Source organism: Poecilia reticulata, linkage group LG12, assembly GCF_000633615.1.
Source record: "Poecilia reticulata strain Guanapo linkage group LG12, Guppy_female_1.0+MT, whole genome shotgun sequence".
Lineage (NCBI taxonomy): Eukaryota > Metazoa > Chordata > Actinopteri > Cyprinodontiformes > Poeciliidae > Poecilia > Poecilia reticulata.
Window position 1 is genome coordinate 9,192,279 of NC_024342.1, and position 23,234 is coordinate 9,215,512.

The 23,234-nt window shown below is 39.6% G+C and overlaps 1 protein-coding gene across 1 annotated transcript; it reads right to left on the bottom strand.

Moving 5' to 3' along the window:
* Window positions 1-1,361: 1,361 nt before the first annotated feature.
* On the bottom strand, window positions 1,362-17,168 carry ark2ca (arkadia (RNF111) C-terminal like ring finger ubiquitin ligase 2Ca). Its single transcript, XM_008423713.2, has 8 exons — window positions 16,859-17,168; window positions 8,479-8,782; window positions 8,276-8,401; window positions 8,003-8,129; window positions 7,456-7,560; window positions 7,211-7,306; window positions 7,007-7,110; window positions 1,362-5,872 (listed from the first exon to the last, which is right to left on the bottom strand). Exons 1-8 carry the CDS (start codon window positions 17,163-17,165, stop codon window positions 5,755-5,757), a joined length of 1,287 nt encoding a protein of 428 aa, XP_008421935.1. The 5' UTR covers window positions 17,166-17,168; the 3' UTR covers window positions 1,362-5,754.
* Window positions 17,169-23,234: the final 6,066 nt, after the last annotated feature.

Here is a 23,234-nt window from a genome sequence, read left to right on the forward strand (position 1 = left end):
CGTTCTACTCAATGTTTAAAACACTTCCAGGCATCTATGTGAGATATTTCTGCATAGGTTAGGCTTTAAATATGGAAATTAATCAGAGGATGGATGGACTACATGGAGCAGTAGAACGGGGAAAAAGTTTGAAAACACTGTTTTTATATTTACCGTGAACTTTGGGTTTTCACATGGTTTAGGGACTCCAACCATACAAGAATAAATACAATCCTTAAGGTAAGGCAAGGTAATTTATTTAAATAGCACATTTCAGTAACAAGGCAGTTCAAAGTGCTAATCTTAACATTAGCGCAGAAGCTAACATCCAGACTCTTACTCATATTTCTGTTCTTGGGGTTACCACCAATCAGTACCAAGGAAAATAAACAGTGCTTCAGGATTGGCTGCTTTGCAAACGCCAGCCAATGGACCTTACCAAGCTCCACCCAGAAACGCCCCTCGAAAGTCTCATGTGACTGCATGTCTCACAAACAAAACCTCGCGGTGCTTAGTTTCTATGTGTAATTTCATTTCGACTGACTCTCTGCAGAGTATTTCTGAGTCGATTAGTGTAGCATTTCTGCCGGATTTTCAAAAAATATCAGCCACGRCAATGGRCAGGGGAACCAACAAGTTCATGTCATCTTTTTTGGACGACATCAAGATGTTTGAGCCACGCGATGCCTCCAAGATTGTGCGCGTCACAGTTAAATGCTACCGGTCGATAAGGAACACAGCAGATCCTCAGACCCCTCAGCATAAATATAGCTGTGGGCAAGATCACTGACGCCTGTTATTCTTGCAAGGCTGGGTAAGTCGGGCATTCWTGGTTTTGAGGGTGATTTCTGTTGGCAAATGTTCGTATGTGCCTAGGCCTGATACACGGTACTCGGAGGCTAACACGATTAGCGTGGCTAACACAATTACAGTTTAGTAAAAAGCCTTTTCAGGTAAAATAAAATCTTTAATGTATGTCAGATACGGTACATATCTGACAAATCTGCGAATACTGCACCACAAATAGTTTGGGATCCACTCTATTTTCTTTTTCTCTACTTAAAAGTATTGAAACTCCGCTCTGCTCCCGGAGCATAAAACAGTTTGTTTCCGGCACTGAATGTCATTGGGCTGTTCGATACAGTTAGAAACAAGCAGCTGGAGCGGTAAGCCACTGAGCTAAAAGCGGAATGTTAGATCTTCCATCAACAACTTATTGAATTTAAGCAGATTATATGTCAAGCTTCTTCTCCAGTCAAAAGTTCATGGACGATGTTGTGCTGAAGATTTATATTTAAATTACTCAGATTCTCATATTTACTTCAGCCTTGATGCGACAGAAAAAAATCTAAGAGAAAGAACTTTGCACAAAACAAAAACGCTTCAGTTTAATCCAGTTTATTACAAAAAGAGCACATAAAAAAGGATAATATACAAGCCATGAAATGAAATTAAACAATAAAAAAAAGAAAATAAGAGAGTTTGGGCTTAGCAATGCAAACCTTAAAATCATTATGTCATTATTAGTAGTAATAATAAATAAAGTACAAAATCCCACCACATGTGAATCTAACATTTACCTCTAATATTCTCACTCGTTTCTTCATCAGCACACTCATTACTGTTAATGCGCTATTGCTTTAATATTAATGATAAATACTTCTATTTTCAGATAAAATAAACCATACTGGAAACACTGCGCAGTCACAGCTAAACAGCAGAAATTCACACAAGGATGGCGGCAGCCCTTTCACTGGCACATTTTGGCTTATTTTCTCTTTGCGTTTGTTCTTCAGAATCGAGCAACAAAAAGAAAAGAAAAAAAATTCTAATTTGTTTTCTCTTTGTATTCTTTGTATATAGTTTCACAATATACTATTAAATCATCGCAACTGTACTGGCACCTGAGAAAACATGCATTTTTAGAAAAAAGTTGTGCTTTGTAATCCATGTCTGTTCGCTTAGACTGCGAGAAGAAAGGGAGCAGATTGAGCAAAAGAAGGACGGAAAGTGAAAAGGAACAAGAAGGGTGAAAACATGCAGGGCGAGAAAATTAACTAAAAAAAAAAATAAATAAAAACACTGCGGCCTTTAGAAAACCCATGTCTCTTCTTTGGACTAAGAAGAGACATGCCTCTTCTTAGTCCAAATAAATGTTCAAAGTAATGCTGTAAAAGTATGCCTTTATAACAGTCTGATTACAAATTTTTAAAGAGAGTTTTGATATTTCTTTTAGAAGTGGAGTTCTTTGGAGAGGTTATGAGGCATTGCGGTGTGTCAAGGTCTCAGAAAGTCTTTCAAATGAGATATTAGAAAAAGGTCCCTAAATGAGTAAAGTTTTTCTCTCTTATTTGCAGCCAGACAATGTTACATCTTTTACTGGCTTACAACTAAAACAAATTTTGTGCCTTTGAAAACTTTCCAAGTTGTGAAAGTCAACCATGATGTGCCAAATAAAGGAGCGCTGCCTCCTGTCACTCATCGAAAGGTAATACTGTTTAGTTGGCAAACCAGGAGTGGCATGTCTGCTAAGCAGCTGGCTGCAGGAAATGTATTTGTGCAGCAATTAATAAATAAGTAAATAGTTACTCCTCATATTTGTGTTAACCTATAGAGGTTAGCATTAGGCAAAACATTATGTGCTAGTTAAGCTAAGGCTAAGATCTGCTCTGAATCTCTCCACAGAACCCCAAAAAGCAAAATCTGAACCGTCTCTTTAATTAGAATGGCTTTCACATGTCTTAGCTCCACTCCTTCAATTATTTATGCAACCAATAAGACAGGGGGCTTCATGGACTGATTGTTGTTGGTGGTTTCAGTGTCTTGGAAATATCTCAGTACACCTAAAGCGAGGCACTTGTTATGCTTATGTCTTTGAAGATTTTTTTTTTTGGAAAAAGAATCCAAGACTGCTAGAATCAAAGACAAAGACAAATACAAAAGTGGCCAAAAAGGAGCATGCTTCAATAAGACATTAAGACAGTGCGCTGTAAGAAGCAGAGCATACAAAATAAAAGCAGGTTAATACGTCTAAGCAAAAAAAAATTTTTTTTTTTGTTTGCTTGTTTTTGCCAGTGAGAGGGTTCCCATGTATATCAAACAGGTGAGTGCAAAACAGAACACAAACTAAAAGACAAGTTCACTTCATTGCGGTTTGTCCACACAGCATGGAGGATCAGAGAGATTGCATTGAATGGAATGTAACTAAGATCCACAGCACCACATGGGAGACAGACAGACAGAGAGCAGGCTCAGTAGCTCAGTCTGGGACCGTAAACATCGCATAGCCAGCTTGTGGTGATCAAACAGCAGGGCTATTTTTTTCCTTTTTTTATTTTAATATACTTTAAATGTCCAAAAAGTACAACTGCATGCAAAGCATTCCCATTTCCAACAATGCAAAAATGAGGTAATCGTTTTTTTCCCCCGTTATTTCTAAATAAATAAATTATGATTCAGTCGCTCTCTCTTTCTTTCTCCCTCTTTCAAAAAAAACTTATATAAAATTAAATACATCCCCACAATATCTACAATTAGTAATAAATTATGATTGTTAAATACTTAAGGCATTTCAGCTGACAACACCCTGTGTAAACTATGAAAACGTCATCACAGATGTCTCCACTATAGGAGGAGGCAGTGTCAACACTCGCAGTGCACAAGACGGGAACTGGAAGGTCTAATAATCCTTTCCTATCACAGTGCTTAGGACGGTGCGGGTCCTAAAGGTGATTCTTAAAACATGGCTCTGTGGGACTGAAGTGAAACAAGGAAAAAAAAAAAAGGTGATATTTTAGTTTTTTTTCCTGCTGTGGCGTCGTCTTGTGTCTGTGTGCACTGCAAGAGCGAGGCTGCCTTCATCGCCTCACGCCCTATGTGTTCTAGGAATACAGCGTAGCAACCAGCAAAGCAACCACGGAGGGAGGCCTGTCACACAAACACATGGGATCAGGATGTAGAAAAACAAACAAACGCTCCTCTCCCATCTAAAACACTGCATGGATCTACATCTAATGCAAGTTCAAGGAAAACAGCTTGTTGCTATAACTATTGTCATATGTGCTTGCTCTTCGTAGGCAATAAGGTAAACATCAAGAGAGTCCCGTCATCGTCGAAGGGGGACAGGACAAACGCGAGCTACGAGTCAGGGGAGGCAGCCGCTGACTGATCTTTTCTTTTTCTTTTTTTCTTTTTGTTAGTGTTGAGAATATAGTCGGAGCTCAGATTAACTAAGTCATGCGCAGAAATCTTTTCACCCCTTGTAGTTAAGGTGGCGCTGCCCAAGCTGACAGTTAAAAACCTCAATGAAACATGCATGTCAGTAGTACACTTTGTTTTGCCGTTTGGGTCAATTCCAGGTGAAAATCAATGTAGGCAGAAGGGAAACTACATCCTCTCACCTACCTCTGCAGTGCATGAGAGGCATGGGCCAGTCTCTGGTATCCAGGGCTTTTTTTAAATTTCATTTTATTTTCAGTTTTAAAACTGCTGAACATTCAATCCTTTCACTGAGATGCCCAAAAGTGTGTAAAATTGAGCAAAAGGAAGCCCAGTGCTTCAAAAGGTGAAATAACTAAAACAATTGTCATACATAAAATGATACCTAATTTTCAATGTAACATTTTAGCAGCATTTGGAATAACTGTTTATTTTCTGTCTTGAAACAATTAATTCTTTACATTCTTATTATTATATCATAACTTAAGAATCTCGTACCAGTCCATGCCTAGTGCATAAAAACTTTTAATTTCATCCCTTTGTTGTTTTTTTTTTGGTTTTATGTCTTGTAGGAGTTCTGGCAGCTGCAGTATTTAACCTCTTAACTCTTAAAGCAAACTCAACATCCCACTGACCCATATTAGTTTAGTTACACACACACACACACACACAAAACTTGTGTGCAGACCCAAGCTAACTCAATAAAATGCATTTTGGTTAAAAAAAAAAAAAATACTAAAAACAAACAAACAAAAAAAGACACTTTCTGCCTATTTTTTGTTTTGTTTTTTACATTTTAGACACAACACCACTCAGTCACCAGGGTTCTGGTTGCACAAGAGGGCAACCAGATTACACCACCCAGAGTAAAAGGTACAACTGTATTGCAACAAGTCAAAGCTGTATGACGGAATCAAAACACTCAGCTAGCTAGTGCTTCGACCCAAGAAGGCGATAGTCCACCAAGTATCACTTATTGGTTACTGCTACTCTACTACGACCACAGAGATCTTTAGGTAAACATGGCATCAGAGCGGTTAGTAGCTGTTAAGCTTATGATCATGTCAGAGTAAGAAAAAGACACAGAAACTAGAGAAGGTAGAGAGTTTGGTGGGTTATGTGTTTACCGCTCTGCAGACATAAAGTCATGGCTTTGAGGACATGCTACACAGCCCGTGGCTGCCTACAGCACAACACCACAACCGCAACAACACCCCACTCACAACCAGCAAGCTACAAGTAAACCCTGTGTACATGAGAAAGTGTGTGGTTTTGTGTTCCAGTGTCGTTTGCGTCCCAAGAGGATGTGCTTCTATATAAAGAGAGTCTTTCGTGGCCTCTCGTGAAGTCCTGGCTTGGCTCAATAAAGCATTAAGTAGAGGGGGTTTTGTGTCGCGTGAAGTCTGGAGACATTTGGCAAAGCACCCACCAAGTGGAGAAGGAGGCTTCAGGGTCGGGTCGCACGGACTGTGGCATGTGGGGGAAGGCCGCTGAGCCGAGATGGAAGAGAGAGAGGAATCTCACAAGACTGAGTGAATCACAAGGAGTCAAATCTCATCAGCTGTCGGGGTTCAGCTGTGTTTCGATGTCAACCCGGCATATTGGACACTTCCTGCTGGTAGCCAGCCACTGGTCCACGCAACCCTGGTGGAAGAGGTGCATGCATGGCAATCGCCTGGAAGACAAAGAGACAACATTATGGAGTCACACAGACCCTCCTAAAGAGCACCTTTATGTGGATGTTAAAACATTTAAAACCAAAGGAGATGCATTTGTTTATCCAGGCACAGATACAGCTTATGTTGAGTCATCTTTCCCCACTCACTTATCAGACAGCTGGGACTCTACACGCTGTAAACCAACACTCTTTCATCCCCCCCATGGGGTTCTGCTTTCATTCCCCCATAAGACTCTGTTCCTGAACTGGTTCTTTAAGGAGTAGATATACATGCTACTTAAATGTTGCTTGTAGGACTGTAAAGTTTACAATTTTCATTGTGTGTGTCCTTTAAATTACAAAAAGTAACTTCACTTCCACTTAAACACAAAAGATCTCCTGGTTTGCTCAATGACTGCAAGGGGAACAGTTCCTCTGGTTACAAAACAAGCCCAAGTCATGAGTCGTCCACCATCGTGCATGACGACGGCAAATAAGCACAAGTGCTTGATAACACACTTTTGCTTTTTAAAATTTTGAATAGCCAAAGAAATCTGTTGTCTCTGCAGGTTGAGGACTTTGACATTTGGCAAATTCTTTGAGTATTTTTCAGATATTCATGGTCCCAGAGAAGACCAAAAATTAAACTGAACGAATCTACTTGTGATTAATGTTTCCGCCAAAACAGACATCGGAAAGTTGATTTTATAGCAGCAAGCCCCTAATTTCATCAGCAGTTGGTCATCTGTGGCTGTATTTACCTCATTTTAAGGTGCAGTCAGAAAAAGCTAATATTATTCCTGATATATCCAGCCTGATATGAAATAAAGTGTAATTGATTTTTGCTGTGAGTGTAAATTGAGGGTTAGGAGGTGGATCACTTCTTGGCCGTCATCAGCAACATCAATATCTACTACTGTAGTTGCCTAGTAACTGCTCAGAGCAAAGCATCATCCCGTGAAACTGAGCAAACAGACATTTTTACACTTGTACCCACTGCATGCATCATCCAGTCCAGATTCTAAGATTAATGAACCAGTTGCTAACGAGACTACATTCCCACTGATCTCTCTTTGTTTAATTCAATAGGGACAAAAATAAATAAATAAATAAATAAATAAATAAATTTTGCAGCTATGGAGCATCACTCACCTGACATCCTCTCCATCCTCCAGCATGGACAAACAGATGGTACACTTCTCATCCACATCTGTTTCCTCCTCCTCCTCCCCAATCTTTAGCTGCAGAGGCTTCCTCTGTTAGCATATCAGACGGCAAAAAGTAAAACCTATCTGAAAACAATAAAAATCTTAAATGCTTAAAATATGTCTGTGTAACTCCTGCCATCCACGGTACCTTCTTGTATTTATGTGGAAAGGTGAATCTCTCTATGGTCGTTTGGACAGCTCCTCTGCTGACACTTCCCAGTCGATCCTCGAGCTGCAGCAGCTCCTGTTCAAATAGCAGACGTTCGCGAGAATGACGGCACGCTCGGAGAAAACACTTAGAGGACACTGAGGTGAGAATTGTTTTGTTGTTGAAGTGAAGACAGCAGTTAATGATTTGTTGACTGACATATCTACGCACTTCAGAGGATTTACCTCGTAACTTTCTCGCACAGCAGTGGCGTGCCTCGAGGGATTCAGGCTTTGCAGCGCTAACAGATGCAGCTGGGGATATGGATAATTTCTGATTTCATGAACAACCTGGCCGAAGAACAATGTTACCAGAGTTAGAAAAGCTAGAATTTACGTTTTTCTAATAACGAGACAAGAAAATTTGGCATTTTATATCGAAAGTCATTGATACCCCTGGCAGACATGACATGGCAAAAAAATATATAATATCTATCCAAATAATCATTAACAAATCTTTATCGTGAATGGCTATCAAACCATATTCACCCTGGTTTTCACTATTTATGATAGGGTAAAATAAAACCCAGTATTGGCTTTTGCAGCTTCTTATCTTTCGCTTTCATTGCGTGATTTGTTTCTGTATCCCCAGTTGTTCAAGTAGTTCCATATTGATCATTATTCTTGGTCTTTTGCTGTTGTGTCTTGGACTGCAGGGCTACTGCTCATTCTTTACATGCATCCAGAACCTATAACATCAAAAAAGTGATCAACAGAGAACAACACAGCATACCACTTGGGCAGACGACGTGTTCCTGGGGAAGTGGTGCATTCGAGGGGAGGCCAGGTAATGCTGATAGTGCTGCGGAAGCTGCTGGAGTTGGTACTGATGAGGGAGGCCAGCGTCAACACTGAGATCCCTGCAGAGACAGACAGGCATGGGGCTAAATCAGCATTATTACTCTTGCCAGCAAATATGACAGACAGACAGATGAGTGCAGAGAGGAATAGCTGGGACAATTTCTCAACTCTACAGGATTCCTGTTAATGTCAGATGGGGACTCACCAGTCAGTGCCTTCAGCCAGGTACCGTGGCTGCTGCGTTATTGGCTGAGGGACGTGGATGGGAGGCGAGTACTCATAACCCGAACGCAACCGGTGAGAATTCAGAGGAATCCGCTCCTGGGCTCTTCTGCAATGCAATTCAGAGGGTTTGGATTCAAATCTCTGAGCATACGCATGTGCGCTTGCATGCGGCGCCTTCACTACCTGGAGGAGTGGGGAAGGATCCTGCGATGCTGCGCTTCGATGAGCTGCTGCTGGATGAGGTATTGCTGGTGTAAGGCCTGAGGTAGGAATGAAGGCCCCGGCACGTCCTGAAACTGAGGGGGTGCGGGCAGGGCAGTGAGAGTCGGGTGGTGCGTAGGGGGCAGGTGGGCGGCCAGGCCCGCCTGCGGGGGCTGGCCGGCATGTCCGAGAGGGAATTCTGCTGAGATGGGAGCCTGGGGAGCGCCCAGGTGAAAATGTCGGCAGGAGGTAGCATGGCTGTGCTGATGCCTGCTGAAGTGCGCGCCTATGTGACATAAAGGCAAGCGATGAGAGCGTATAGGCCTGTGATCCTTTAAACAGAGAGAGAAACCTCATAATGGACATCTAGGCAAAAACAAATCTGAAGCTGAGTAAGAAACGTCAGGGTCAGAAGACTCAGAAGACCCACTTCCACACTCCTCAGGGCCTGCATACCGTTTATTCAAAGAATAATTTTAAGATGGCACTCATAACCGGGGCTTCTTAACCCAAAGAATTTGAGCTCTATATTGTGCCAGCTGTTTGAAGGAACATTAAACTCCTTACTTCTTGTAATGAACCTGATAACAAAAAGGCACTGCAGAAGATACAGCTGAGCATGCTGGAAATTTTTTTTTATAAAATGACGTGCCTTCATTTCCACTTAATATGAGAGACAGAAAAGCCATTAGATGGCATCAAAGACAATCAATAAAAATTACTCTCTACTCAGATAAATTGGGGATGGAGAGAGCTGAGAGTGGGAACAAAAAGAAACCACTATTTCAATTTCCTGTTACAGCTCTGAGGCTTTCTGGACCAGCGAGATTTGGAGGGTGGACTGTTCATGATGTCGTACTTCAACAACAACTGGATTTTCACTGCTTCATGCTCAATTAGCCAATTATAATCTGCTGAACAGTAATATGGAGTTTTTTATTTTACAGACTGTTTTCATTGATAGTGGTTCTGACCACCGCGTGGACCAGTTTGCTCTTCTGAATTGCAGAAGAGCAAACTGCAATTCAGTAGAGTTTGCAGAAGAGCAAACTGTCATTGTATTAAATACAGTGTATTTATTACACTGTATTTAAATACAGTGATTAAATACACTGTATTAAATCACTGATTAATACAAATAACCAGCAACCTCCTGTTGGCTGATACTATTATTGAAATAAAATGATCACATTTGATTTCATAATTCATACGTTTTCACAAGGAGTGAAACTTGGCACCTTCTTTTGGCCAAATTCATATTGTACACAATGTGCGATATTTCCTTTGCAGTACAATTATTTTTAGAGAACTAGTGAGTAGAAGCTTTTTCCAGAAATTTAACTCAATCATATATTTTTGTAGCCACAGACCATGCAGCAGGTCTGAAACCTCAGCTACTGAGAAACGATTATTTGCTGGATGAGTAGACTCTATTAAAATTTTAAATGTTACCCAATAGCAAACGTTTGCCCGTGATGTATATAATGCGCCAGTTCAGCGCTATGGAGCTTACCAGTTATTGCCTGCGCTGTAACCAACAATCCTCCACTGCAAACAGAGAACTGACGAACCAAATGAGGAGGCTGTTAATATTAATTTAATATTTGGAAGAATAACCATTTGGATGTCAAATAAGGTATGAAACTTCTTAATGTAAGGACTTTCCAGTTTGGTCACTGCTCTCTATAGTTTTCTTGTTACATTTAATCACTTTTAGTAAATTCTGTCATTGTGACCATTTTAGGCTATAAATACTCTAGTTCTATTAAAAAGCTAGGAAACAAGAAGTATAAAGGGCCCAAGCCTGTCATTGGTGGCCCTTTTCAGGATTTGTCTTTGGGGAATTGGGGTGGGGGGCCTAGACAGCAACATAACGTTACTTTGATCTGTAGATTATAAAACCAGGAGAAATAATTATTCAATGAATGCTTTTCGCAAAGTGCCAAACCTTTTAGCTAACATGCTCTTAAATTATATTTACCCACGACATTTTGACAAAGCTACGCTAATTAGCTGCTGTTAATTACATAAACCATACATAGCATTGCTGTCTTTTTTTTACTTTTTTTTTTTTTACACATTTTCACTTAGCTGCATTTAGCCCCAGGACAGGAGAAGCCAGTGAACCCAGAAAGGCGCGGCTAAACATTTGGCTGAGGAAGTAGAGCAGAAATGGAACACTGATATTTCACATTGGTTTCTGGCTGCTGTACAGTGTGCTGTGCGGTGTGCAGGGGGCCTCTGACCTTGTAAAAGTGGACACACTGTCTGAAACCTATTATAAACATCAGATTTTCACACCCTGACCTGCTGATATTTGAAACTGACGTAATGCAGAGCTGCAAGGACGAACTGCTCTGATGTGAAATTTCTGACTTTCAGACATCCCTTTTTTTTTCTTTCTTTCTTTTTGGCAGAGAGCAAACCATCCACCCAGAAACCCAGTAAGCCTAAGAAAATCAGCTCATCATCCCAAAGCCTGAGCACCGGTGGCCCCTCCCCCACGATCTGGCTGCAGCATGGTTTTTCCTGCGTGAGTGACAGCCGATAAGCCCCGCCCACTTGAGACTGCAGCAGGCTGACATGGAACCTGCCTCATCTCCTCCAGCTTCCATCGCTTGCAGCTCATCAGATCCCAACAAAATCGTCTCCTGTGTTTCTTCCACTCATCATCATGTCACACAATAAAACAAAACTCAGCTCACCTGATGAACTCACAGGCGTAAGCTGCGTCGTCGTGCAGCTGCACTGCTTGTTAAATAAGGACACGGGATAGTTTCACGGTTGGAGCACGGCCACTGCAGAGGAGCATCATGCATTACAGCTGTTGAGTTATTTAAAACTCTTTGTCGCTGGAGTTTGGGAAGAAATGTGCCGAGCTTGCAAGGCTGTATCTCGCTGTGGCACTCCTTCTGTCTCTGCGCATGAATAATATCCGACTCCCTGAACTAGCAGCAGTGGTAAAACTCAGACACCAATTAGCCCCAACTTCTAGAGCTCCTTACATTTATAGCTGCATATTTAAAGTATCTTAATGTTTGATAGAATGTGCATTTAAGAGGAAATACTTTTTGAGATGAAAAATCACAGCCAGACCGTGACGACAGTGTAATGAAATACTTCCACGGTTCAAATGAAAGGTTACTTAATATTTCACAAAGCCTTATCAACTGGTCTAATTTCAGCGTAATGGGTTATGCTTTCCTAAATTGCTGGTACACACACTGCATGCTTCACTTATTTATTTTCCAAAACGACAAGCAGCATCTCGCTGCTTCGCGATTGAAGAGTTTATTTATAAATGTGGCAAGATCTGTCCTGCTAATTTTCAAAGGCGGTTGGATGAGAAAGATTAGTTTCTTTTAATGACATCTACATCTTTGCATGTAGGTGTCATGCAAAAATGTAGGTGTCATGCAAAAATAATGCTTATTGAACCTTTGCACATTTTGTCAGATTTCAGCCATGAAATTTGATGTTTTAATTAGGATTTTATGTGGTAGACCAACAAGTCAACAAGCTAGTCTTGTCAGGTGAAACCAAACCTGCACATCAGCCATAACACCTTCGGCTTGGTAAAATGTGGTGGTGGCAACATCTTGGTTTGGGACGCTTTTCTTCTGCAAGGACAAGGAAGTTGACCAGAGCTGATGGAAAAAAGACGGATGGAGCTAAATACAGGGCAATCCTGGAAACAAAAAACTTCACATGCAGCCAAAACACTATGAAGTGCTTTAGATCAAATAGATGTGCTGGAATGGTCCAACACATCCCTCAGGAATATGTGGCGGGACTTTATCATTTCTGTTCAGATGATCTGGTTTAGCACATAATTTCCTATTAAAATAGGAGGCTTGTGGTTGGAACGTGACAAAATGTGAAAGAGTTCAAAGGGTGTGACTTTGACAGACTTTGACATCACCTTCATAAAACCGTAAGTGAACTGTTAAATGTTTGACTCATGTTTCTATTTTATTCTACCATTACCTGCATTATTGACATAATGCAGACAAAAATAAAGTAGGATGATGTGATTAAGCTGACTTATCTGACTGCTTCTTTTACTTTCGCAAATAATGGCTGAATCCCCGTATCGAAGCATCGTAGACCATTTCCTCCCCATTACCTCGGATGAGCTCAGTTTGAAAGAAAAGCACCTCAGTTCAAAAAAATCGGATCATTTGACTTCAGAATTAAGACATACAGTGCACCAATACAACCCAAACTGGGTCTTTTTTCTTTATTCTTTTTACTACACATTGTGTAGAATTACACAAAAAGCACAGCTTTTTGAAGGTTTAAAGGAAGAGGTTTTAAATACAAGGTAACCAGTTGGTTTAAAAAAAAAATTATGTTGTTTTAGATATTGAATTCAACATGTTGCCATGACCAGAGTATATACAAAAAAAGAAAAAAACATTTAATATATTTGGTTAAGTATAATGAATTTGCCAGAGATTTTTTGTTTTGTTTATTTTAATTCATGTTACATTTTTAACAGCTTATTTGTGCAATCAGGGAAATACATTAATGTATCCGCAAACACCCAACTAGTTTAAAAGCAAATGAGACGAACAGGTACAGCACCTGGCACAGTTATTGGCCCCCTCGTGATAAGGGCTAAAATTTATTTGTAACCTAAACCTGAACTAAAAATAAATATATCAACCTTGAATGTATGTCTTTTGATTACTTGAGGAAAAAAAACAATTAACAAATCTGAAGGCACTTCAACTGTTGATGGTCCGTAGTATCAAATGGATTTACTGATAGATTTTTAAAAAATGTATTCTTGTTTAATCACTTCCTGATTCCTTGGGGAATGGATATGATGTGGCAGAGATGATCTACGTTAGCTGCTATTCAAAATGAAAATGCTACTAAAGTAGGACATGTTTTGACCTTCAAAAATCTGTAAATTTCTACAAGAAAACAGCTACTCGCTCACACTTTAAGTTTACAGTGGGAGCAATAAATAAAAAACAAACCAACTGAAATTTTTTTCATCAAGGATGGAAAATAAAGTTTATTTTCATGTACCGCAAGGACAATGAGAAAAAAAATACCACAGCAAAGAGTTGGGGTCACCAGGTCTTTGTATCGACTAATGGACGCCGTGTAAATGCCAACCAGTCTTTTGGAAGGCATGTCTTTTCTGTGAATGTCCTACCATCACAAACATAAATGTGAAAGATATTCTAAACACTAACAAAACTTTAACTGATACCGAGTGCTCTGGTTAGTGCAGTCGGAATTTAGTTTTAGTTTTGGCAACTGGCACCTCGGGTTTGACGTAAAACCAACTTTAATACGAGAAAGAACATTTCTTAAACCAATAACTGTGGAGGGTGCAGCATGTTTTATTTTTCAGTTAACAGAGATTCCTATAGTAATTCAACACCAATAAACACCAATGAGTTGATGCGAAGGAGGAAGTGCTTCGTTTTATAGTGAAATGGTTTAAGTTGATGACGCAAGAGAAAAGGAAATATCAGTCTATTTTTTTTTGTTTTGTTAAATGGGTAAAAAGGTTGCCATAGCTACAAAAATAAGCCAAGTCAGCAACTTTGAGGAGACTCTGTCAAAGACGGCTGAGGAATGAGAGCACATACATAGAGTGAGGAGGACCGTCTCAGTGACAGCACAGTGGGCGAGGGAGGAAGGAGGGAACACATGGAAATCAGCAAAAAGCACACTGAAGGTTAAGAAGAGAACTACAGTCTTTATTGGGAAATATTAGTATGAGTGGCACTGTGTGATAATAGTAATAATAATATTATATAAACCTACAAAGCTATTGTAGTACCATGCAAATAAGACCAAAGACGAGGCCTGACCATGCTCTCTGTAGGGTTAACAGAAGAGAAGCAGCATCCAATGAGTAGATGTGTATGCTTACAGCACATTTCAGTACAGCAGGGACATCTCTACACAAAGATTACATTAGAATCTGCTGTTCAATGTGGAAAAAAAACAACCAAAAGTATAAAATGAACATGCATTAGGTTCTAATACAAAAACAAAAGGTAGAAAACCACAACCAAAGAATAAAAAAAATAAGAAATTAAAGACATTTTGGTTCTAAAAGGAGTTCTACAGCAGTGCAGGATATACACATCCCTGTAAAATGGATAGCATTCTGGAGGATCTGGAGGATTTGAAAAGGAGGAATAGGGGGCGAGGAGGAGGGTAGGCTGTGCATGATAGTGGGTTATTTTCAAAAATGGCACAATGAGTTAGAGCCGCATCTCGCCAATTTACTGTGAAATCAATTCGGCTAGCGGGAACACAGGCTTGGACACATGGACGGGGTTATGGCCAGCTGTTTGGACAGCGCTTTTAAAGCAGGTGCAGTGGACCATCGGGGACGGGGGGGGGTGAGATAGCCTCAGTTAATTTGTGACGTCGGTGTCGTAGAACGATGTCCAATCGATAATTTGGATTACACATAGCAGCATAAAAGCAGCTGCTTGGTTCGACTACAACAACAGCTGGTACAATGCACCTTTTGGCAAATACAGAATGGAGACGGTAATCAAGACAGTTCGATCAAGCCTGGCTGTAATCGAATCCGGGAGGATCAAAATGTATCCACTTTACAGAAATTTACAGCAGAATGTAGTCTATCCACACTGAATGGGAGAATCACAATGACAGCCTGCAGTAAACTCTACAATGGGTTATCCACTAAAGAGCAACATGACAGTTTAAATCAAGACAAACTGTTTGTTTTTTTTTCTCCTACAGAAAAATAAAAAGAGTGTTATTCTTTAGTCTGTTACACAGAAGGATACGGTATGAGTGGGAGCTCGGTTTGTTTGTTTGTCTGTTTTAATGCCAATGTCTTCTTCGGATGGAAAGAGGAAATGAGGAAGAAGGGGGTTCACAATACAGCTAGATGCAGAGAACAGGCAGAGGCTACGGCAGACAGCAGCAGATGATCGTTAGCTACACAATGGAGGGGGACAAAGGTCTGAGAAATGCGGAATGTAGAGCCAGCCTCGATACTATGGAACAGGAAAAAAGAACACAAATAAAAGCACAATGAAATCATTGGTGCTACTGCATGTAGTTTTAACAATCAAAATAATACTGCTACTACTGTTATTATTGTTATTATTATTACATAATCAACACAGATAGCCTGCTGCACTTAAGAGGCATATCTCTGTTTTGAATGGTCAAATTAAGACGTTCAAATTGCAGCTACTTTTTTTTTTTTAAATGACCAATTCTACAAATTGAAGAGGCACAAGCCTTTCCTATTTTCCCCACCAAGAGTAGTTTTGACATTGATAATCTATGTGTGTAGTATGTATTGATTTGGCCATAAAATGCAAAAAACTGTTACCCCCACCCCTCCAATACTTATGGCCAAATAAACACATTTGAAAAGAAGATTTGAGTTGTTTTAAAGCCAGTTCAACAATTTTGTTAAGAATTTCAGTTTTTAAATTTACGATTCTAGACATTTTAAAAGCAACAATTTTTAATGTACACCATTTTTCCCCCCTTGGCCAAATCAACATAATTTTTAGGCATAGTTTTGCTCGTTTAGAGAACTCAAGACTTTCTAGAGATACATTTCTAGTTTTTTATTTTATTTTAAATTGAACCAGTGATTCTCCCCCCTTCCCTTTTTCTTAAGGGACATTTCAGTCCGATTTGAACGCTTGTTTGTTTCTTCATTTTATGTTTCATTCGTCGAAATAGCAAGGATTTAAAGAAAAAAGAAAGAAAGAAAAAAAAACAATCCTAGTACCCTTAAATACTCAGTGAGGTTTTAATTACATTTAAAAGCGATATTAACACAAGCTCAGAAAAAATGAACGCACGTCGTCAACACAAAAGAGCAAATAGCCTCCCTGTCACACTGATTATTTGTTAGTTTTTAGATAGAAATACTTGGGGTCGGCCTGAATCGTGTTGAACTGAATCGTGTTGAACTACACTTGCTTAAGCGTAGCGGCTAAAAATGCGACAGAGACTAAATCACGTAGATAAAGAAAACAGCACCGAGGATAAAAAGCGAGCCTGAAAATCTGACAGCTGCGATTTGCAGGCCTACGGGCCACCATAAAACAACACCTCCCCGATTCTTTTCGCTTTTAGCCGCCTTCATTCCGCTCTAGGAGCGTTAAAGCGTTTCCTACCGGGTTTTATTTGAAGCGGCGCTGCAGCTAGCAGGACGGCTAATGTTTGTCTCTCCACCGCTTATTTTCAGCTAGCAGGTGTCAGCTCTGTTTATGTCATCTTTATCGATACTAACGGGAAGGAAACGCCGAGAAAATGTAGCGGCGGGGGGTTAGGATAAGAGAAAACGAAATCAAATAAAACAGCAACAACGTAAATCTAGTCATACCTCTATTTCTAACTGAGCCGAAGACGGGGAGAACCAGATATCCAACATGGACTAACACCATCCTGGGTCCTTCTTTGTTGTGAGCGCAGCCAGCGAGACAGATGGTCCATGGAAATGATCCCCTGTAGCCCCCTCCGTCCTCCAGCACCGTGAAACGGACAGGCTCAGCTGTAAGCACAGCCTGACCAATCACCGCCTCCCTTCCAGCAGGACCCCGACGGCTTTGGCATCCCGATGCACCAATGGGATTAGAGTCTGGGCGGGGACATCTGATTTTGGACAGCCCGCCCCACCATGACAGGACCATTCAATAGGGATTATGTCTCTCACAGATCAATACTAGTAAAAAAAAAACTATATTAAAACAATATTATAAAAAAAAAAAAACCTGCCAAAATGTCTCTATAACAATCTAAAAAAAATAACTGACCATGTATTATCAGTAGTTTTTCCCAGTGTTAACAAAATGCCTTATTAGATTTACGGGGTAACTATTTTTTAATTCAAAGGTAAGTTGCTTTGGATCTCCATTTTTCCTCTGAGAAATAAAAAAAAAAAAAAGAAAAAAAACTTGTATGTGTGTTTTACCAAAACATTTAACTGAGATACAAATGCATAGATAGATGATATCTGCATTGTAAATTGGCATTATGCTAAAATCTGATATCTGTCTGTTAATGGGAAGTCATGATTAAAAACTGCACCTCTTGATTGAGTTCATTAAATTTTTCTTACCTGCTATTAGATGTTATAAGCAGTCTTCTGAATCTAATCGAATCTCAAACAAATAGTTATGTAAATACCCACAAGGTATGCTGCTGACCTCTCTAAAGAGGAAAAAGCAACAGAACAGAAAAGCAACCTTGTCCAAATTCAGGGAGCAGTGTTCAGTTATCCACCAAGTGTAAGTGAGTAGGTATTATCCCTAATGCCCTGAATTTGTCCTGCCTATTGATGTAATCTGCAGTTATAAAGTCTTTCTCCATCACTGCAATGGAGTAGTCAACAAAATACTGTTATATACACCCTTTGAACTGAGCCATAGTTTGTCATGTTTCACCTATTGGCTACGTATTATAGTTTAATTGGTAGATCAAATCACTGAAGCTTGATATTTTATTGGGGAATCAAAATAACCTTATCATTTTACTTATTTATTTTTTAATTGAAAAATCTGGAGTGCATTTGAGTACAGCCTTTATTACTCAGATATCCCAAAATAAAATCGAGTGAAATCAAGCACTTTCAGAAGTAACCTGTAATAAACAAAGTCCATCTTTGTCATAGCATAAACACCAATGTTTACACTGTTTTTCAATGCTTCCATGCAATGCATGAGAGGCACCTATTACTCTACATAAAAAAACCCCACACAGAATAATTTACCACTAATAACAAGAATTAACTTTTCTGCAAAATTCACCAACAGGACAATTCTTGTTAGTGTAAAATAAGTAGTATTTCAAAACATCCATCCATCCATCAATCCATCCATCCATTTTCTTACACCCTTGTCCCTCAGTGGGGCCGGGAGGGGTGCTGGTGCCTATCTCCAGCTAGCGTTATTTCAAAACAGCAGAAGAAATCTTATGTTTTTTGAACAATAACAATATTTGTTGTTAATCTGTTGCTAAGAGATGAGAGCGTTTTCTAGTAACCAAGTGCCATAAAGTAAACAATAAATTTTACTTCTGCAAAAGTAAAAATCAGAAAGCATTGCACAAACATCACAAACATTGCTAATGTAACTACTGCCCACATTAACAATAGCCTTTTTCCTAAAATAAGCTTTTTAGCTATTTTGTTTATTTATTAACCATGTTTAGCACACTGAATGGAGGAAGTCAATGTAAGACAACATGCTAGTTATAGCCCACATGCCACTGGCTGCATTTAGGCTAACATTACCATTTTGGCTAATTTCCGCTTGTACACTAATTTTAACATAATGAATGGGGTAAATTCATGTTACTCAACATGCTTGTGACTCTCCACATGCTATTGAGTACATTGCAGCTTACTTTAGCATTGATGCTAATTTTTAGCATCAGAACGCTGGGTTCCAACCGGCGGGCTCACTTTGGCGGGCCCCATTTAAATTTCTTCGTAAATGTTGTAGTTATAACGAACTGTTCTTGATATTGCCTAATGTTTTGTGATAACAAGTATAGGCTACAGAACAAAGACAGAAATATTTACAGAAAGAGATGTTTTTGCAGAATCATTGCAAAGGCAGAAATGAGAATAAAAACACTATCTTAAACTCCTAAGAATTGGCGTTAAAAGCAGCCTTAAAATGTTCCTTTCTGTGAGTACCCTATGTATCATCTGACATTGTTCAGACAGGTTCAGATCTTATATCACTTGCCTTGTTAAATTTCCTGTTCCCAAGTTCTCTGACGGGGCCCAGGGAAGTCAGATTTCTAAGTTTTAAAATGTTATCAGAAAGGTAGAAAGTTTGCAACAAAAAAAAAGACTTTGCAGAGATGTGGCCATGTGGACCTCCAGAAACTTGCTGGTAAGCAGGCGCAGGGAGATGCCCCCTGTGGCTGTGATCCAAATGGCGACAGCAAGAATAAAAACATACAGAGCTACAGGTGGTGCGCCAAGGCCACAGCCACAAAGAATCGCCTGCGCCTCTTTGGCCAAAGAGCTGGCGCTCCACGGATGGAGGTCCCAGCAGCGGCGGCCTGGCTCTCCGGGTGAGGCAGGCGGGAAGGAGCAGCAGGACAGGGATCCCCTCTTAGCACCAGCACTGTTTGGAAGAACGGGACATCTCCGAACAAGGAGTCACCCCGGTCCTGCTCAATTTTTAACATACAGTTTGTTTTAATATTATTGTTCTTATCTTCTTCTAGTTTAATTTAAATGACAAATTGTAAAAAATTCTGTATAACTTTGTAATGCTATGTTTAAAATGTCCCAAGTATCAACAAATTATTTTGAAAGAAAAAAAAAAAAAATCAACAAGATGGCTACGGATACCGACTCAAGAATGGGGTCACCGTAAGTCACCTTCTCTATGGCATCAAGCTGTACACCAAGAGCGAGCGAGACATCGACTCACTGATCCACACCRCCAGGATCTACAGCACTGACATTGGGATGTCATTCAGACTAGAGAAGTGTGGTCGGATGGTTACAAAGAGAGGGAAGGTCGTCCACACAKAAGGGGTCTCACTCCCAGAAGGAACAATAGCARACATWGAGSACAGYTACAAGTACCTGGGAATACCACAAGCAAATGGCAACCTCAATGAGGTCACAAGGAGCCACAGCCAAATACCTCCAACAAATAAGGCAAGTCCTAAGAAGCCAACTCAATGGCAAAGAACAAGATCCGTGCGATAAACAGCTACGCCTTACCAGTAATCAAATACCCTGCAGTAATAATTAGCTGGCCAAAGGAGAAGATAAATACCACGGATGTTAAGACACTTGGAAACTACTAACCATGCATGGAGGGTTCCCCCCCCAACTCCAGCACCCTGACTGTATACGAGCCACAAGGAAGGTAAATAAGGCAGGTGATTCCTTGAGCTTTGGTTTTCTAAATTGAGCGAACCAAACCTTTAGAGCAGTGGTGTCCAAAGTCGGTCCTCGAGGGCCGGCATCCTGCATGTTTTAGTTCTTTCCCTGGTTTTACACACTTGCATCAAATGATGGCTCATTTGAAGGCCTAAGCAGAACGCTGACTTGCTGAGGAGGTTGTTACAACCACTAGCATTGATGCTAATGGTTGATCACAGATGATTTCTGTCTAATCTGACAGAGCTGAAACTAATTACAAAGAAAACTTTCAAAAGACTTTCTGCTGTAGTTGCAGCAAAAACTGACAAATTGCAAATGGGCTGAAAACAAATACAAACTTTTTACGTTTGTATATGCACAAAGTTCTGAGAGCAACACATTTTTTTTCTTGTATTTCACAATGGTACACTACTTTGTGTAAATTACGCATCTAAATTACACATCATTTGATTAGAATAGCAGTTCTCAACGTAGGCGGTACCGCTGGTGGAAATTTCTACAAAAGGGGGGCGCTGGGATTCCTTTGGGGGGCGTTTGGTTGAAGGTAAACCTTATATGCACAACAATACCAGTTTAGACTTTAAGCAACTTGCTAAAACTGTATTTCGTAACATTAAAACATGCTTTGCTGCAACTGTATCAATGGCAGCTCTCCTCATCAGTGTTTGTGAGCTTTTGGCGCAGCTCTGTTCTCCTGCTACTGGTAGCTTCACCGCATCAGTTCAACGTTACACCGGCTGATGACATTGCCGTGATTCACTTTGTCTGGTATTTTTGTACATATGTTTTGGCAGTTCTGTGATCATGTCAAAGCAGCAACTTGAAGTGTTTTATTTCCGTTTGAAAACTGCACGCTTTAAAGAAAGGACAACAGAAAATCGCTCTAATGAACATGCAATTACTAAAATCGCGATACCCTCACTTTGTGTCCTTCTGAAAAATGAATCCATTTAAATAATGAAATCCCATAAATAACGACAAAGAGGGTAGATCAAGATTATTTTGTTGCTTGGATAAAATGAAACTCCGAACTTGAAGATATTTATAGAAATGTTTTGTAGGAATGTCATATTTGTTTTTGAGGTCTTCGAATGAGGGTGTTCATTTTATACCATTAACACCGGTGCTGTAAGTGGTCCGGTGTGAAACGGGTGTGATAGAACAACGGTACCACAGCACTTTTAAATTTCAATAATCAGAATACCGAAATTGTTTCCGTTGTTTTAAAAGGTTTATGTCAGTCTGCCTTTTCCCCATCAATACGTTTCCCGAATGCTGCGCACCATAGGGGGTTAAAACCCCCCCAAAACAAAACAAAAATCAAAACAAAACAAACAAAAAAAAAACAACACGCACATTGCATAAAACTCTGAAACAGGATAAGCGAGACATAAAACGGAGCGATGAACTAGATGTGAATTATGGCATAAAAACAAAGAATCCGACGTGTGAAAAATCAACACATGATGTGAAACACATGACGATTAGGCGGCGCAGCAGGTGATGAGTGAAGATTACTGGTGGTGAATAAACAATAAAATAAATCTAGCAACACGAAAGAAACTAAAGTGGACATACAGTAGCAATAATCCAAGAGAGGACAATACTAATCAAAGGAAACTAAATTGAAATGAATGAAGAACAAAATGCAAGAATAAACTAAGAAACTAAAGTAAATACAGAGGAATAAACTGGTATGGCAAGACCTTCCGAGCAATAATTAATACAGAGACTGTATGGAAAGAATAAACAGACACTATTTCCAGATAAAAGGTAAAATAATATTGTTGAAATGTCATGGGTTTGTTGAGACCATATCTAATACTGAGAATAAATATATCTTACAGACCATAACAGTAAATAACTTATCACTTATTTATGTTTTTAATTAGATTTGATATATTAATTTCTTTAATATTATTTTTCATGTCAGTGTTAACGTCATGAGGCTGATGACTCCATGACACTTTCAATTTGGCTCATCAGGATTTGAATAAGAACCAGATTTGCTCTTTGTAATTTCTGTCCAGTAAAACTATTAATCTATAAATCAATAGACAGGTCTATATAAAGATATAATCCATGTTTCTGTCTCATATTTGTATGGCATTAAAAGGATCTGGAACTTTTTTTTTCCAGTGAAAGCTCTGGTTTGCACAATAAATGCCATATGGGTGAAGTTTTATGGATGATACTCTGATGTCCCATTCTCCTGAAGGCAGCACAGAGCTGCACCACCAGAAACACAGAAACACTGAAGAGAAGAAGAGCTATGATTAATGTAGTTACAGTTCTATCCATGTTTTAATGTTGCAGAGCTCAGTCGTTTTGCAAATACTTCAAAGTTTAAACTGGCATGTTGTACATCTTTTATCTGCTCATTTTGTGGAATATTTAACAACTAGAAAATGGCAAAGAATAAGAATATTTTTCCACTCTGATTGGCTGCTGTTAGGCCTACAGATTTTAACTTGAATGCTCATTACATTTTTTGTAGACGCTTGTGAAAAAATTTCTATTCCTAGAAATAGGAATAGAAATTTTTTGTTCTCTTGGAAATTTTTGATGATAAATACAGAAACAACCATAAAAATCAAAACATCTACAATAGTGATGGTAACATTAATAATAAAATAATGGTCAGTGCAAAGTAGCCTACAAATTCATTGGTGGGGGGCAGTGAGGGACCTGGATAAAGGCGAGGGGGGCGCTGGGCCGAAAAAGGTTGAGAAACACTGGATTAGAAGGTTGTTTTTAAAGCAAGTCTGAATTATGTGCAACATAAAACATTTCTCAGTCCACTTTAAGTGCTTTTGTTGTGATACAACTTATTTCATGGTTCTGC